The sequence below is a fragment of the Grampus griseus genome (assembly GCF_964374135.1).
Source record: "Grampus griseus genome assembly, chromosome: 18".
Lineage (NCBI taxonomy): Eukaryota > Metazoa > Chordata > Mammalia > Artiodactyla > Delphinidae > Grampus > Grampus griseus.
Genome location: NC_139012.1, coordinates 68544302 through 68562397, shown reverse-complemented (window position 1 = coordinate 68562397; position 18096 = coordinate 68544302). Strand labels below are relative to the sequence as shown.

Genomic DNA, 18096 nt, shown 5'->3' with positions numbered 1-18096 from the left:
CCCCTCTACAGTGGGGGCTGGGGGATTGCAACCCGGGGGGCAGCTCTCAGAAAGAGCAGCATCGCCGAGACCAAAGCATAGGATGTTTTTCTGAGAGACATGATGAGGAAGCGGTGGTTCAACCCCGTCCAGAACATGAGCGCACAGAGGAAAACAGGCCAGCATGCGGGGTCTCAGGCACCATAAGGGCAAGATCACAGACTCAACGACCAGGTGAAGCAGAATGAACAGAAGAGAAAAACACGGAGCTCTTTAAAAAGGCACAATATTCTCTAAGATATGAGAAAGGGGGTCAGAGAGGTTAAGTAACTGGCTCATGGTCACACAGCTAATAAATGCCCTTACTAAACAATGATTGCTATTTTTAACGTTCAATTTAATGGCATAGCTCTTCATTCCCGCCATTGGTCTGTAGTGACTCACCGCTGCTGTTCCTTTACAGGTGACTATCCTGCACCAAGAGCTGTCCTCACGGGCCATGACCATGAAGTTGTCTGTGTTTCTGTCTGTGCCGAACTTGGACTTGTTATCAGTGGTGCTAAAGGTCAGAAGACATTTCTTTCATTTTCGGTCTTTAAACACTATACGATTTTCACAAGTTAACCATGATTTATGATTTATTTCCTTTAGGAGGCTCTCCATAGACAAATGTAATCCCTAGGTTTTTTGTAGCTGCTTAGTTTTATTATTAATACTTACTAGTACTAATATAAAATAGATATAAAATATTATGTAGTGCTTTGTGTTCACCAGCATTCTAGCCAGAACACTGATAAATTAAACTGCAGCACACCCATATATGCAGTCATTACAGATAACATTTAAAAGACAAGGGGAGGGGACTTCCCTGGTGGCACCACGGTTAAGAATCCACCTGCCGAAGCAGGGGACACGGGTTCGTGCCCTGGTCCGGGAGGATCCCACATGCCGCGGAGCGGCTGGGCCCGTGAGCCATGGCCGCTGAGCCTGTGCGTCCGGAGCCTGTGCTCCGCAACGGGAGAGGCCACAACAGTGAGAGGCCCGCGTACCGCAAAAAAAAAAAGAAAAAAAAAAGACAAAGGGAGGGGACTTCCCTGGTGGTTCCGTGGTTAAGAATCCACCTGCCAATGCAGGGGACATGGGTTCGATCCCTAGTCCAGGAAGATCCCACATGCCACGGAGCAGCAAAGCCCGTGTGTCACAACTACTGAGCCTGCACTCTAGCGCCCACAAATCACAACTGCTGAGCCCATGTGCCACAACTAATGAAGCACGCACGCCTAGAGCCCATGCTCCACAACAAGAGAAGCCACCGCAATGAGAAGCCCTCACATGGCAACAAAGAGTAGCCCCTGCTTGCCGCAACTAGAGAAAGCCCACGTGAAGCAACGAAGACCCAACGCAGCCAAAAATAAAAATATAGTAAAAAAAAAAGAAATAAAAGAAATGAAAGACAAGGGGAAGATATCCGTGATGGTGGGGTCCATGGGGGGCTCAGGCTGCTCATCAGACACAGCCTTGGATCCAACCCCCTCCACAAGTCATTTTCTTCTCAAGGCTGGGGACTGTGTAGTGGTAGATGGGAAAGGAAATACGATGACTTAGTTCTTTTGACTTTTTGTGGAAAAAGTACTGTTTCGGGAAAAGTCAGGAAACTTGGATTCTAATTCTGGCTGAGATACCAATTCTCCACGGGAGGCTCCGGGGCAGTAAGGAGCCTAATGCTTAGGAGAAACTGAAAGAAAACCAAAGGGGCCGAGTGTGGTGAGGACACCGCGGACGTAAGGAGACAAAGGCTGAAGAGGTGAGGGGCCCCCGCGGCACAAGTATTTTGTTTTGAGTGTAGTGGGGAGCCATTGGCGTCAGCAAGGCGATGAGGTGATCAGGTTTGGCTTATAGGAGCTTATTCTGGCCGCTTTAGAGATAATGGGTATAATGTCTGAAGGCAGGGACACTGCGTTTTCGTATTTAAGAATAAATAACCCCGGGAGGGACACATAGGATATTTTCACTAAATGTCTTTTAATGTCTGTCTTAGAAATAACATGTAATATCATTCTGTTCTGTAAAGCAAAAAAAAAAGAAAAAAAGGAAAGGGAAGGAAAGCAAGAGACACAATATGCATAGGGAGAAACATTAATTTTCTGTAGCTGATGGTTGGTACTAGAAGTGATTGCTATTTTTTTTCTCTAACTCTTTGTATTTTCTGGAATGCACGTCTATTACTTTAGTAATCAGGAAAACATTTAGGTATAGCCTTATAATGTCACTTGTAAAATTTGTATCTACTGAAGTCAATTGTTTGAAACATAAGAATGTAATTCGTGCATGGTTTTATGCAGTTTTTCTGGGGGTTCTGGGGGACAGGTAATACCAAACTACATTAACCAATTATTTGTCTGAACTTGACTACTGAATGTTTTATCTTAAAATTTCTACCTGAGAAAAAATAAGTCACTCCCCATACTACTTTTACATTCTCGCCTCACTCTTCATTTATTTAAAAAAGAAAAAAGTGTTCCTACAGTCTGAATTACTGGATTCCTTTTCTTAATTTTGCCTTTTACATTTTATGTATAGACTATAGAATGGTAAAACTTATTATTTGATAGTATTGTATTTATGTGGTACAATTAAAATTTTGATGATACTAAAGAAAATTAGTAATTGTTTTGATAATTCTCCTGAACTTTCTAAAGAAAAAGTTCTAAGCACATATTAAGAGAAAACTTTGACATACAGTCTTTTATTCTCATGTAATGTATGAACTGTATCCTTTTTTAATGAATATTATCTCATGAAGGAAAAGAGCAACTATTGACCTAGATAAAAAGTTTGGAAGACACGTGTGTGTTATGTAACAGTTCTCTGTACTTGTTCTGTTGAAATCTAACATCAGTGCTTTGCTCTTGCCACTATAGTTCTTTTCTTTTCTACCTTCTTTCAACAAATCTGAGTGTATTATTCAGGTACGGTTTGCAGGTGTGTGGGAGCTAATACGTGACTGGTCGTCACCAATGACTCTGGCCTTTCTGTTCCCCGCTCCGCAGAGGGCCCTTGCCTCGTCCACACAATCACTGGAGATTTGCTAAGAGCCCTCGAAGGACCAGAAAACTGCTTGTTCCCACGCTTGATCTCTGTCTCCAGTGAAGGCCACTGTATCATCTACTATGAACGAGGGCGATTCAGCAATTTCAGCATCAATGGGAAACTTTTGGCTCAAATGGAGATCAACGATTCAACACGGGTAAATCTGCATGTTCCGTGCTAACTGGGGACCTAACCAAGAGGTTAAAGATTGACTATTTTACATTAAATGACTCATAATAGAATTTCTCTGGTATCCAGGTAAATGTGTGTTGGTTTGTAAAAGCATATGAATTCATGTTGATTGATGCTTTGAACAAACCCAAAGCTCATTTAATCCCAAGTAGCTAACTCAGTGAATTAGACTTTGGAGGTGATGGCTGTAGTTTGATTAGAGGTTAGACCCTTAAGGAGATTTTTTCCTAATCTCCTCTTACAAACAATTGTTCCTGCGTTGCACTCCCCTGACGTTAAAAATGAGTTTATTGTCAAAGAATCTTATCTTCTGAACCCTAGACCAAAATTACATACCAAATTACCCATCACTCACAAATGAATTATAATTGCTGGTTTATCATTATTAAAAACAGCTTTTAAATATGCTTCTGCCATTTGTTCTAAAAGTCTTGATATAGCTAGTATTCAGAACTTAACAAAACATCATGTTACTTAATTCTCAAGTTCTTTCTGGATTAGACTGATAATATTCTCTTTGGGACTTCTGTTATTTTGTAACCTAAATTGGTTTTAATAAGATGCTTTGTTTATGTAAGAACTTTGATGAATTCCACATTGGAAAGTCTATGGATTGGACTTTAGAAAATTTGGACAAGTGGCTAAAAGTAGAAAATAATGACAAGGGACTTGTATTAAGTGCCTTCCAGTAGTGCCCACTGATCTTTTGGGAAACACTGAGAGAAATGGTTGCTTTTCTCCCTTGTCCAAAGGCCATTCTCCTGAGTAGCGATGGCCAGAACCTGGTGACCGGAGGGGACAATGGCGTGGTGGAGGTTTGGCAGGCCTGTGACTTCAAGCAGCTGTACATTTACCCCGGATGTGATGCTGGCATTAGAGCAATGGACTTATCCCATGACCAGAGGTGAGCCATGTTGGGGAGAAATGTAATCGCTCAAAAACTGTCATTGAAAGTTCTTAACATTTTACCAAGGGTGAAACCTGCTGTGAAGAAGATTCCAGCATGCAGATGGAAGAAAGACTAGTGCAGAGAAGGGTAAATTGAGGAGAGGAGTAAGTACTGTAAGAAAGGATTCTGGTAAGAAGGAAACAGAGGAAGAGAATAAGGGGGGAAAAAGAAAGAAATGGGTCTGAAGAAAAACAGGCGCGTCTAGACACTGCCCAAAATGTAGAATTATCCCCACCAGCTTCTCTGTTCTCACATCCGTACCTGGTCTCAGACAGACCTGCCTGGCTTACATTATGTGAAAGAAACACATATTTTTTAGCAGAGTCTCGGCTTGAGGCATACATCTAGCTAAATGCAGCCAAATGCAACGTACAGACTACAGCTGGCCTCTGTTTTAAAAATACGAGGCACTCGTTACTTGAAACAATCTCCAGCACCGCCCCCCCCCATTTTCTTATTCACATATCTGCCATTTGTGTTATTTTGTGGTATTTTATGTATTTCCCCAAGACACTATAATCTTTTCTTGGAAAGAATTGACAGGAATGTTAACAAAGTAATATGATTTTCTCCTGTTCCTCAATTTGCAACAAGATTTTGTTATTTCCTAAAGTTTGCCTTTGGGTTTATTATAAAGTGAAAAGAATAATTGGAATATAAAGTCTAAATTTCTAAATTTAAAAAATAAATTAAAACTATAATCTTAATATGGTAATTTCTCATTTTTTGCTATATATTTAACAGAAATAAGAAAAGCTTATTAACCAACTTATTTCAACTATGTGTATATTCTTTATAAGAGTATTGGTTTTAAAACAGTATGAGTGTTAAGGCTTATATGGTAAATTTAACAAAGCATCTTCACACTATAGTAAAACGGTACTGAAGTCATCAAGAAAAGCAATGGAATTTAAGTTAGTTTGGGGAAGGGGTATTTGATCTGCAGCCCAACCTGTTTTAAAGAAAATTTAAGCAGATTATTATTAGAGTGTTCCAGAAGTGTTCCAAAATGCTGTAGTCCGTATTCATAAATGGGAATGGTTTACCATGTAATTATTTTATATACATGGGTGTTTCTAAAGTATTTGAAATGATTTGTGTTCTTAAGTAGTTTAAATATTCTCCCGGATATTCTTATTCATTCATGTATTCATGTTGCAAACACTTGCTGCCACCATCGTAGATTAAACACTGTGCACAGTCCTGAGGATACAAAACAAGGTCACTGACCCCAAAGAGCTCAAATAATCATAATAAATGTTTGTGAAGGAAGCAGGAGCAGAGGAACAGAAGAAGGAAGTGATTAGCTCTTCTCAAGGGGTGCAGAGGGCAGGAAAGGTTTGGTAAGATCTTTATCCTTCACTCGGTATGGGGGAGAGAGTAGATGAGAGAGCATAGGCAAGGCTGTAGTCGTCTTAGTGGTCTCCCAGGAGGAGCAAGGAAAGATACTGTTTCTGTTTCTTTTTCAATCTCATCCTCAATTTCAATTATTATTGTTGTTTTATGATGTCCTTGATATGCTGGAGCAGTAGCATATGCACATAAGTTACAAATTGAGAGATAAACATACAGTGAGGATGCCTACTCAGAAAGTGTTTATCTGATGAGTTGTCTGATCTAAAGTTAATCAACATGTGGTCTGGCAGTCCAGGTGTTTTCAGAATTGATTCAGCTTCTCCTAGGAGAACCAAGAATAAATTTTAATCCTACCTGAGGGCACACAAGAGTAAAACCTGGTGAACTTTGAGATCGTGCTATTGTTTAGTGTAAAGTAGCACCACATCAGTGATTTTGTGTCTCTCTTAACTACTGCCTCTGCTTTTCCAGGACTCTGATCACTGGCATGGCTTCTGGTAGCATTGTAGCTTTTAATATAGATTTTAATCGGTGGCATTATGAGCATCAGAACAGATACTGAAGACAAATGGAGAGCCAAAAGCCAAGTTAAAGCTGAGAGCACAAGTGCTGCATGGAAAGGCAATATCTCTGGTGGAAAAAAACTCGTCTACATCGACCTCCGTTTGTACATTCCATCACACCCAGCAATAGCTGTACATTGTAGTCAGCAGCCATTTTACTTTGTGTGTTTTTTCACTACTGAACACCAGCTGCTACCAAGCAAGCTTATATCATGTAAATTATATGAATTAGGAGATGTTTTGGTAATTATTTCATATCTTGTCGTTTATTGAGAAAAGGTAGTAGGACGTGTCACAAGAGACTTTTGACAATTCTGAGGAACCTTGTGTCCAGTTGTTACAAAGTTTAAGCTTTGAACCTAACCTGCATCCCATTTCCAGCCTCTTTTCAAGCTGAGAAAAAAAAAAAAAAAAACACGTTTGATACTTTGTACATCAGATGCATCTTATTTAAAGGGATACTTTTGTAAAAGTAAAACCTTGTATAAAGAACAAAACATTTCTTAATTTTATTGTGGAGTTACAACTTGCATGTTCTTTAATCCTGAAGTCTTGATGGGACAGGTGCATTGACACTAGGAAATAGTACGATCTGTGCAAGGACACAGCTTGTATGAAAGGACTGAATTTGGGCTCAATCAGTAATTTTTGACATTTTCACCAAAATACATAGTTTTGCACTTTTAAATCTAAATTCATCCCTTCTAAGTGAAATTTGCTCATAAAGCATTTGAATACTAAGCCATTATTTGCCATTTTGGTACTTGATACAAAGAAAATTCAGCCGTAACCTTCATAATTTGAAGACACAGCAGAAAGGGGGCTTAGGGATGAGGTCCTGGTTTTATTGTATAAATAGGAGTCCCGACCATTTAGTTCCATAGTAATGACTTCCCAACTCCTGGACAACTCTTCCAGAATCATCCTGCTGGCTTAGCGTGTGTACATTAGGGGAGGAGAATCTGATGCTAACTTTTTTGCTGTTTTTTTTTCCCCCCCGCCCTCTCTCTCTCTTTGGTTCTTGAATAGCTTAGTTTCTTTAATAATAAGTCAGACTTTATTATAACAATAACTGGCATTATTCTTTTAGGTTCTTGTGAAATTTTCACCTAAAGCCACATTCTTAGCCTAAGGCACTTCATCTTTTATGATATACAATGATGGCTATCAAATGATTTTCCATACATTGTACTGATCAAGTTATACACCCAGGGGTATATACACTTTATTCATGTTTCTTCTTTGTATATTTGGTGACTGTATCGTCATAGATATGTACATATTGTGTCGGTAGGGCTATGAGGCATGTTACAGGAATGTAATTTTCTCAGAATTTACACTCACTTGCAGTCATTTATTTAAAAAGATAAAAACAAGATAATGGGTTCTTTGTATTGGCACTTTGCACCAGAAACATATCATTATTTATTGATGTGATTACTTATTTGTTATCCACCTTGTACTAGTAAGTTTTAGCACTGAATTCCTTCTTCATTGTTGTTTGTATTTATGAGATTCTGAAATTCTGGGGAATCGGCGTAATGATTAATTTATTCATCACCAGGCTGTAAGCAATATCTTGAGTTTGTAGCTTAGAATTGGGAGGATAATGAACATCTGGAAGACAAGTTCATTTCATCTTGAGATCATGGTGAAATATTTTGGATATATAAATTCCTTAAGCTATTGTAACCATGTTTTATTGCAAAGATGTAAAATATGCCAGATGTGTGTGAGTTGGAAATCAAAAAAAGACAAATAAAATATGCAAAGAATTCACCGATTTTTTCACATTTCATTGGACACTTCACTTATGTGCATTCATTATGTTGTCATACAAGTTTAAGAAATCAACGTCACCTCATATAAAGGCCTAGAGCATCTAAGAACATGAAATAGAGTCCTAATGAGGTTCTGTAATTTGCTGAAACATGAGCTTCTCTGCTTGACCATCTGGCAGGGATTTGGGGCACCAGTGACCAGAGGGAAACAGCTCTTGTTATTTCTTCTGCACAGTCCACTTTTGGGGTTATTTTTGTTTCATTTAAAAGAAACTAAATGCAGGTGAAGGGTGTAACAGCCCATTACATGAAAGTTAGCAAATCGTGCTATTTTCATTTGAACTACGCTTTCTAGAATTTATCGTTGACCAGGCACGACGCAGGTGGGAGTAGAGGAGCTGCTGACCAGAGCAGGCAGGTAACAGGAGCCAGGCTGAGGGGGCTCCGGACAGGCCCAGGGAGCAACAGAACCACAGGTAAGCTTCCATCTGCATTCTCGGGGCAAAAAGGACACAACCATATAGTAGCCTGAGAAAGCCTTGCTACTGTCACTCTCCATCCTGGCCCCAAACCAGACGTCTGTCAGTCATCCTCAGCCCGGCTGGCTCCCTCAACCCAGCCCTTCTCACAGCCCATCCATCACTCCTCAGGCTGGTCATTACCTCAAGGCCTCTTTAAACCGACTGGCCCACTTCCAGAACCATTGCCTGGACTGTCACCAAGACCTCTTGACCAGAATCTGGGCCTCACATCAGAACCCTCCCACCGTACTCCATGAGACTGCTGCCTGAGGGTCTGAATACACCACCAGCCCAGTCATCCCACTGCCCAGCACCCTGCCATGGCTTCCTTGTCTTCCTAAACTCTGGTGGGTGAAAAATCACCTGGGGAGCTTATTTCTATGAGCAGAATCTAGGGCCCCACCCACCCAGGTGATTCTGATGTGGGTCACCCCTGGGCACATTGTTGACAACATTAATGTAAGGGATGAAGCCCAGACTCAAGAGAGCACAGAAGTCCTCCAGGAGGGAAACAGTCTCATCTACCCCGCCCTTTGACACCCTGCACCTGAGGCAAACCCACGTACTACCAGTGGCTGAGATCTACCCTGTGCCTTGGTTCTTAGTGTGTTCCCTGCCCAGAGGACTCCTCTTTATCTGCACCACCTGGTGGCACTCCTTGCTGCAAATTGACCTAAACCAATTTGCTCATTCGCAGGCTTTTTGGCAGGTGAAGGTAGTCCCCAAACCCCACATCTTCACTATGTTATAATGAAAACAATTTTCAGGATCAATTTCTGCCACATTGTAGAAACACATCTTCAGCAAACACGTTTTAGCAAGCAAGCAAGCAAGCGTGAGACCATTCACAGAAGTCTTCTGTGAGCTTGGGAAGTCCAGCGCCTTTTTCGGTGATCTGACAATCATTGTACATGGAAGATACACTGGAAGCAGATGCACTGGTCATCTGGAAGCAGGATCCCATTAGTCTTGTAATGCCATTGGCAACCAGACTCCTCCAACCCAATCATTTAGGAATCAAGCCTTGGGTACCACCCCAAGAGTACAGGCTAAAGACCTCGGTCGATTCTTATACCCTGGCTATGGAGCAGTAGGAAAAGTCTCCAAAATACTGTAGCCAGTGTAGATTGAATTCACATCTATGAAATACCATTAATTTCATCAGTGATGCTAGTTAAGGAGTCAGTAATTTCCCCACTGAAAAGTCAGTCTTAACATTCACTATCCTAACTAATAAAGCTTCTGGTCTCCTTTGGGATAAGGAAGCTGGAGCTCTGGCCCTTGACTTTATGTTGAGACTCTACTATTTAAATGATCTGGAGTGTAAATTTCTGATCAGGGAAACTGGCCCCTAGCGTGCAGAGAACATTAATACGTACTATCACATTGCCTATACTGGGTATTTTAAAGCAAATTACAACATCATCACACTTCTACTTATTGTCATAGTTGCAGCTCAAGTGTTCCCTCCTCTATGAGGCCTTCCCTGACCCCTGGGTTAACTTCCTCATACCTGGCATGTCCCTGTCACTGCAGAGCAGTGTATTGTCATAGCTTACTAGCCTCTCCTGCCTTGTGACTGTGAACTTCTTGACTGTGAACTCTTTTATCTTGGATCCTTAGGGCAGTGTTGGATTCAGAGTAGACTGTCAGTAAATGTAGCTTTAACAAATGTATAGATGAAGCCCAGACCCCTGGGCAAATTTGGCGGGAATATTCAGGGGTCCTCCCTCTTCCCACTGCCCTGACACCCAAAGCCGCAGGTTGCCTCTCCCGCCCTGCACTGTGGTCCTTCCAGAGAGCTCCATTCTCCAGTTACTGTCACAGCCAGTTCTAGGTATTTTTGCCGTAAGTTTCTTTGCTGTAAGCATCTTTGCCCCAAACATTTTTGCCACATAACTAATTGGCCATAAGGCAATTTTGCTGTAAAAGATAAAATAACTAAAACTATAAGAGGGGCATTAAAAAGGACATCATGAAACATGAACAATGAGTAACAAAATTAAGAGGACTTTATTGCAAAATACAAATAGTTGAATACATTTAAAATGTGCATAGATTCATGGGAATACTGCTCAAATAACTGATTTTACTTAGGAGGTTTTACCTAAACACTTGTCTCCCAAGTCTTACATTCATAGTATTTTACACTTTTTTTTTTTTTGCTTTTTGATTTATCTCCTTCAGCATTGCACTTTTTCCATAAAGTGTCTTTTTTTATATAAAAATTTATTTTATTTATTTATTTTTGGCTGTGTTGGGTCTTCGTTGCTGCACGCGGGCCTTCTCTAGTTGCCACGAGTGGAGGCCACTCTTAGCCGCAGTGTGCGGGCCTCTCACTGCAGTGGGCCCCCCCCGCCGCTCCGCTGTGGAGCACAGACTCTAGGCGCACAGGCTTCAGTAGTTGTGGTGCGTGGGCTCAGCAGCTGTGGCTCACGGGCTCTAGAGCACAGGATCAGTAGATGTGGTGCACGGGCTTAGTTGCTCCGCGGCATGTGGGATCTTCCCGGACCAGGGCTCGAACCCGTGTGTCCCTGCATCGGCAGGCGGCTTCTCAACCACTGCACCACCAGGGAAGTCCCCATAAAGTGTCTTCCTTCATTAAAAGATGTATCAGCCATCAGTTTCTAAATACTAGGATGCTATTTGTCACTGAGCTTTGTACTGGGTAGTGAAAGCCTTCTACACTGCTGTGTGCACTGCCGTATTGTCACGTGTTGCACGTCCGCTGATAGAAGTTCCAGAGTTCTATGGGAGATGTGGGTCCAACTCTGCACTTTCCAGGCCCTCGGCCTCTTTCTCCTCCAATGTAATGTGTTTCAAAATAAGAAATGCAACTCTTGGGGCAAATCATCATCATCTGTCGTGATTTTTGTATTATACGTGTCAAACCAAAGGGTCAGTTAGTTTATCTTTTACGACAAAATTGCCTTACGGCCAATTAATTATGCAGCGAAAATATTTGCGGCAAAGAGGTTTACGGCCAAACTACGGGACCCGGTCGTAGCCGCGGGCCTTTCCCGTGAAGGTTCAGGGACTCACCAATGATAGCAACGCCCAAGGCTACAAAAGAAGGGTTATTTAAGTGTTTAAATTTCTGCTCCCTACCCACCTTCATCCCGTCGGGAGAAGCGGAGCTGACATGATTTGAGGTAAGAGCTTCTCCTCATATTCTGGGCCTTTCAGGCCGCTGAAGGGCAGGGTCCCGTTGCTGGGCTCCTCTGGAAGTGACTTTTTAGTCTTCTCGTCAGTTAAAATGGGGATAATAGTATCTGCATTGTGTTGTTTACAGCATAAGTCGAGCTTCAGTAGAGCTCGCTCGGCAGGTGGCCGTCACCTTCCACGGTCTAGGGCGCGTTTCGTTTCCGTCTGTTTGACATCCCTTTCCCTGTTTATGTGCTGTGGATCTTCTGGGGGTAACTTTTCCTCCTCTACCTGTCATGTGACTTTTTTTTTTTTTTTACTGGGACTCGACCCCTGGGGACCTCCTGGACCCATCCCGGTCCCACCATGTCACCTCCTTTCTGATGACCCTAGTGATTGGGTCACCCTAGTGACCCAAGTTGATCAAAGCTGTATTTCTTGGTGCTTGAGATCAAATCAAAGCGTCCTTAATTAATACAGTTCCCTGCCTCTAGCTCCCTATCTCTGCTTAGAAAAATGTGACAAATTCAAATTTGGTAGTAAAGCTAAGAATATTCCTTGCCTGTGTGTGACCCCACGGTCTCATGTTTAGATAAAGATCCAAGGGAAACCCCTGCTTCCATCCATCAGCAAGACATGGAAAAGAATGCTCTTGGCAGCTTTGTGCCCAGTAATCAAACATAGATGTTGATTTAAAAATACCAGCGCAAGAGAGTACGTGTTCCATGTTATGTAAAGTACAAAGACTGGTGAAACTGATATGTGCTGTCAGAAATCAGAATCGTGGTTACTCGATGGGAGGTCATGACTGGTGAGGGCCACGCCGGGGCTCCTGAGCGCTGGAGGTCTGTTCTGCCATGTTGGGCTCCTTCTCAGGAGCTGCGTGTGTTATGCAGGTCCGTTCACCTTGTGAACATTCACTGAGCGGCCCAGTGAAGTTTTGTGTCCTTTTCTGTGTGTATGTTACACTTCAGTTAAAAAATGTTCTTTTAAAACTTAAAAATATGCCTGGCCTCACACTGGCTCCTGCAACCACTCTGAATTTGTCAGCCCTGAGCCAGTCCTGTGCTCAGAGCCGGTGACCGCCATCTCTGCTTGCCCCTTTCTCCTGTGGTTTTTAGGTCTTCCATCTTGGCTGCCCTGTCTTGATGAGCACTCTTTTTTTTTTTTTTCTTGACTCCATATCACCTCCTCCTTGAAGCCCCCTTCCCTGTGTAGTTGGTGCCCATCTCTCAGTGCACGGGGTTGCTTGCACACATCCCTCCTTTTGCACCATCTCCCTGTATTCTCACGGCTCACTGACACACATCTCCCTTCCACTACATGACAACAAAACTGCCAGGGTTTTTCCTTCTGGCGTTGCAGGCATTTAGCACAAAACTGCGTTGTCACTGTCATTTATGTGTCTGTCTTTTCCACTGGACTGTAAACCGACATGCTAAGCCCTTGAAACTGTTGATTGAATGAATGAATAAACCAATGAGTAAGTAAATGCATGGGTCATGTGGGAAAAAAAACAGTAAGCTTGAGACTTGAAGACTTGGGTCGGAGCCCTAGCTCCCCTGCTCGGTGACCTTGGGCAGGTTATGGAAACTTGGTAAGGTTTGGCTCTTCAGGTGTACAATAGAGAAAGCCCTGTGCAGGCTGCATTTTTTCCAAATCACAAAGCACTGCCTCTCTGTGAGGTATTCCCCCGAACAGAGAAGTCCTCAGGTGCCAGGTTGAGTGTTTTGATGACGTGGCCAAAACTCACAGGAACAGCTGCGCGTGTTTTTGAATGGAATCTATGCTCTCTGTGGGAGAGGCAGAGCCAGCAGCTTCCCGCCACCACCTGCAGACATAAATCTGGATTTCAGTTCTGGTTAGCACCTAGTAAGACAGAAAGATTTTGTTTGTTTGAGTTCTGTTCTTCTGTGGTGCCCCTTCCCGATCACACAGAAACAAAATGGGAAGCCGCTCAACACGGCTGGGAGAGCCTGCTTCTCAGCAGGGCCTCCTCTGAGTGTTCATTCTTTTGGATGATGAGCTGTTTTCCCTGTTGGTGATTAGAGCCAAAACCCTGGTAGGAAAACCTGTGGTTAGAAGCTCAGAGGCCTCTGTACAGACTCTCCTCCCCTCTGTATGGCAAGAGGTTCCCACAGGGATTATTCTGAAGGCAGAATGGCCCTGGGCTTCACGGTCTGAGCCAGCGCCCCTCAGGCTGGTCACCTCAGGAAGAGTCAAGCTCTCCATGCCCAGAGCAGGGGGTAGGGCTGGGGGTGCCAGGCCACGGGCCCAAGGGGAGGATCCCTTAAGGGTGTTGTTGAGGGGCTGCAGAGGTCATCTGGTCCTCTCAACTCCTCTGTCCTACTAGGTTGCTGGTGGCCAGATAGGTCATGACCTCTGCCTCGGTTGGCCACACAGGCAGTAAGTAAGGAAGTGAGAATAGGACTTGCCGATGGGGCCGGGGTTTAGGGCACTTGTACCCCCTCTGCCCGGGCTCAGCAAGCCCTTTCCCTGACTCTCAGGACTGGATGGAGGGAATGTGAGCAGGGGACCCTCCCAGGAGCAGCAGGGGGTTTTGAGGGAACCTGTGTTCTCTGTGGGCGGGGCTGAGCCCGTGGCTTCCCCTGCCTCCAGTAGAGACATATGTTTGGATCTAGTGCTGTTTAACCACTGGGTCCTCCTCCCCTGCCCTCCACCCAGCACCCAGGGGTGGAGAGTCTGGGATGAGGGAGGCCCTGGGCACGCACTGCCAGTATCATCAGCTGCAGGCAACCAGGGTCTGTCCCCGCCATAGGGCAGGGGAGGGGTGGGCCCTGAGCCCTCCCACGTAATGAGGCCGGCACTTCGAAAGCCTGATCTGAAGGCCCAGGATGAAGATGTCATTGGTCTAAAGTGAAATCAAAGGCCAGAGATCGAGCTTGTCCTAAAGCTAACATTGCTCAATTATTCTTATTCTGAGATGATGTCTTTTATGTGGGCTAAACATTTCCTTTCAAATGAAATTATGGAAACTGTAGATAATCGTTTTTCACGTCTTTCACGTCTTACCTCTTTCAGGAGGTAAAGTTACCTCCTGAAATGTTTTTGAAATATTGTTTTCTGAAATCCTAGCAGAGGCTGGGTAGAGGGGGTATAAGTACCCCAAATCCTGGCCCCATGGGCAAATCCTGCCCTCACCTCCTTCCCAGGGTCACCAGAAGGAGAGGGAAGCCCCAAGGGTCTTGGAGAAGGGCCTCCCCTCCATCAGCCAGGTTTCTTACTTACAAGCAGAGAAAACCAATTCTGGGTAATTGAAACAGAAGAGTGATTTGTGGGAGAGGTACCGGAAAGCCATCTCCATTTCAGGCTGGATGGTAGACCAGGCTCCCTGAAGGCCCTTCCCAAATAGAACAACTATGATGTTGGATCAAATACTAAAACCCTGTTTTAAATGCATTGCTGAGCTGGCACAAAAGGAAAGACCCCACCCCCCCACCCCCCCAGAGGCTAAGCACCAAGGGAAAGTGGAAGCCCAGGTCACCTGCAAAGGGTTGTTCCGGGAAGAAAGGAGATGAGGCAGCACTGCCCCTGGCCCAGGGGTGGCCCAGAGACCCCCGAGCACTCAGCAAGTGCAGGTTCTCACCGAGAGCATCGTGGGTGTTGCAGGGTTTTGTTTGTGTGCTGGTTTGTCATTCTTGCTTTTTGTTTTATGTGAGAAAATGGGAGACCTTTGCCGTCCTCACGAACATGGAGTAGTTGAAATGACTGGCCGAGGGTGAGAATGATAACATTCACAAAGCACATGTCCATACGCAGGGATTTAAAAATAGAGAACAGTAGGAAGTAGGAAAAGAAGCAACTATGCTAACCAAAATGATGATCACAGCTGCTGTGATTGAACTTCAAATTCCTCTGGAGTTTCAGGCAGCGCCAGCCAAAAACAAAAGAGGGAAGCAGAGCACCTACAGTGACTGATGGCTACCAGCCCCGTTGAGTGCCCACTGGGTGCCCATGTTGTTTTGTGACTGAAACGCACTGTTTCTTATCCTCAGAACAGCCACATCAGGTGGACATCATCATTCCTATTGTTCACAGAAGGGGCCTGAGAGGCCAGTGATCTTGTCAAAGGCCACACACAAAGCTTTCCTCACAATAAACTTGGAATTAATTCCTCTTTATATGTGGGACACCGAGGAATCAAAGGAGCAATGGTTTTATAGCACACACAAGTGCAGTTTTTATTTGACTTTTTCTGTAGTAGCCAAGTTCTGTGCAAGGCCCTGGGTTCGGAACAGGAGTGACAGTGCGGTGGGGAGACTCAGGGGCCACTCCCCACTGCGGTCCCAAACATGACAGTTGTGAGGAATGCAGGAAGATGGCAATCCAGGTCTCTAATTCCATGGTGCTGCAGCGTGGGGTCCTGAAAAGGCTGTGTTGATGCTCATATTTTATTTTTAAATAAGCTATATCCAAACGGTTGCACCTATAGTTAAATAACTATATTCCAAACTAGTCCCCAGTCTCTGTTCTTGCTAAGAGCGGTGTAGGGCCCAGCTGAGGCTCCTCAGTCCTTTCAGCTGCTTTCTTCACGTAGGAGGATCAGGAAAGAAGGTCCAGGCTGATATAATTGTCCCGGGCAAGAGAGATCAGGCCCGAAGGAACTGGTTTCAGTTCAGAAGGAAAACAGACAGGGGTGGAGTAGAGAGGGGAGGGGAGAGAAGGGACCCCCTCTGGGAGAAGGGCAGTGTCTGGCTCCAGCTGAAGGGCTGGGAACTGGGTCTGGGAACTTCCCCCTCTTTGCTCCCCTTCCTCTCCTCCTCCCTCCCCCTTTCCCCCTTCTCTTTCCCTTCCCCCCACCATCCTCTCTCTCCTGATCCCCTCACCACATCCTTCTCCTGTTTGCTTAACTGTGTCTTTCCACCCCACCCTTATTCTACGTGATTCTGTAGCCTATTGAAGTAGATTGGAGCCCAAAACTGCTTTGAGGAGACATGAAAAAACTAAAATGACGGGAATTAAAGGGAGATCTTCTGGGAAGGGTTTGAAACCAAGAGGGGAGGTGATCAGAGCACTTTCTAAACATAAACACCTGCACTTTTGTTCAACTTGCGACCTAAAGACAGTATGTCTCTATTTTACGTAAGTGCATATCAAGGTATAAATGAATATGACTTCAGATTGAATTCTGAAAAATCAGTATTATACCAACAGAAATACCGCAACCCTGTTTTCAATAGCATACGGGAAGCCAGAATCCCAAAGCCAGCCGGTCTTGTGATCACCACTTCAGTACAGTTGCGGGCACAGTGCAAGGAGCAGAGGGGGACCCCTGTCCAGGGCTGGCACTGTGGTAGGCTGCCTGCAAGAGGTGGTGACAGGAAGCTGAGACCTGAAAGATGGGGGTTTTAGCTGAGAAGAGGATGTGAGGAAGGAGAGGCCGTGACCTCCCACTCTTGGGGAATTGCTACCCCTTGGGTGTCATGGTCTCACAGAGGGCGTGTGCAGGCAAAGCCAGGGGCTCCTCAGGAAGCACGTGGCTCTTAGCAGGTGCACAGAGAGTCAGAAGAGGTGGCTCAGTTGGGCAGTTCTGAAAGCGGATACTACATGGTGCCCAACTCGGCCCTCATAACTTCAGGAGCATCCCAGGGCACGTGGGATTCAGGCAGCAGAGTCTCTGCTGTGTCCCCCAAATCTGAACATATGGGTTTCCTTTAGGGACTCAGAAATGAATATTGGAGCCTGCAGGTGCCTGTGTTGGGTGGTGAGTTGTTGGTTTCCTCTTAAATTTCACTAATAGGTTGTAATGAAGGTGGAAACAAGCCTTGTCTTTCTGGTTATGAAAGTGCATTTTCCTCCTCGTCACTAGCATGGACTTCATGGGCCTCCCGACAGGAGCCTCCTACCTGGTCCTGTGGGGGGATGGAAAGCACAGAGCTTTCCGAGGGAGCTTGCCCCGTGGTTGGACAGATCTGAAATGTTTCGCTCTTCTTCTTACAAAAAAAAAAATCTACTTCATTGAAACCTACAACCATACCCCTGGCTCTGACCCTGGAAGCAGAACAAACTAGTACTGGATAAAATGAACAATTCCACTGGTACCAGGAGCCCCAGTTTTCCTTAGAGAGTATCTGTTTCTTACGGGAGGGACCTCAATATCAAAACCGTCACAATTAATTAATTAATAGAAGAATACCATCTTCCTACTTAATTTGACAAAGGGGCTCCAACCAGTTCATCTAAATGTGAGACCAGATCATCTATTTATGAACTGAAAATGAGGGACATAGAAAGAAAAAGAAAATCCCTATTTCACAGAACCTCAAATATCTATCTACAAAGTAAGAGGATCATGAGTGTTTACATTGATTTTTGTAAGTAGAATGCAGATTTTATAAGAGCATTAATGTTTGATCCATAGACAGGCCAAGGAGAAATGCAAAGTTGTTGCATTATCCTCCTCAGATTGTCTACATAAGGTAAAAGGCAGTGTGGAACTTCTCCATGTCTGGGAATGAGATCCAGTTGTTCCTTATATACTGTGATGAGAAATCCAGACC

At 44.2% G+C, this 18096-nt stretch overlaps 1 protein-coding gene across 4 annotated transcripts in view; it reads left to right on the top strand.

Annotated features, from left to right (window-relative positions):
• NBEA (neurobeachin) overlaps positions 1–7908 on the top strand; it is a gene marked incomplete at its 5' end in the record, with an annotated part of 629414 nt that extends 621506 nt beyond the window's left edge. For all 4 annotated transcript variants that reach the window (XM_082675501.1, XM_082675500.1, XM_082675503.1 and 1 more), the window contains 4 exons: positions 443–544; positions 3030–3226; positions 4014–4165; positions 6038–7908. In XM_082675501.1, coding sequence (XP_082531627.1) covers positions 443–544; positions 3030–3226; positions 4014–4165; positions 6038–6128 — 542 coding nt within the window. In that variant the 3' untranslated portion in view covers positions 6129–7908. The remainder of the gene's footprint in view (positions 1–442; positions 545–3029; positions 3227–4013; positions 4166–6037) is intronic.
• Between the last annotated feature and the right edge of the window lie 10188 nt (positions 7909–18096).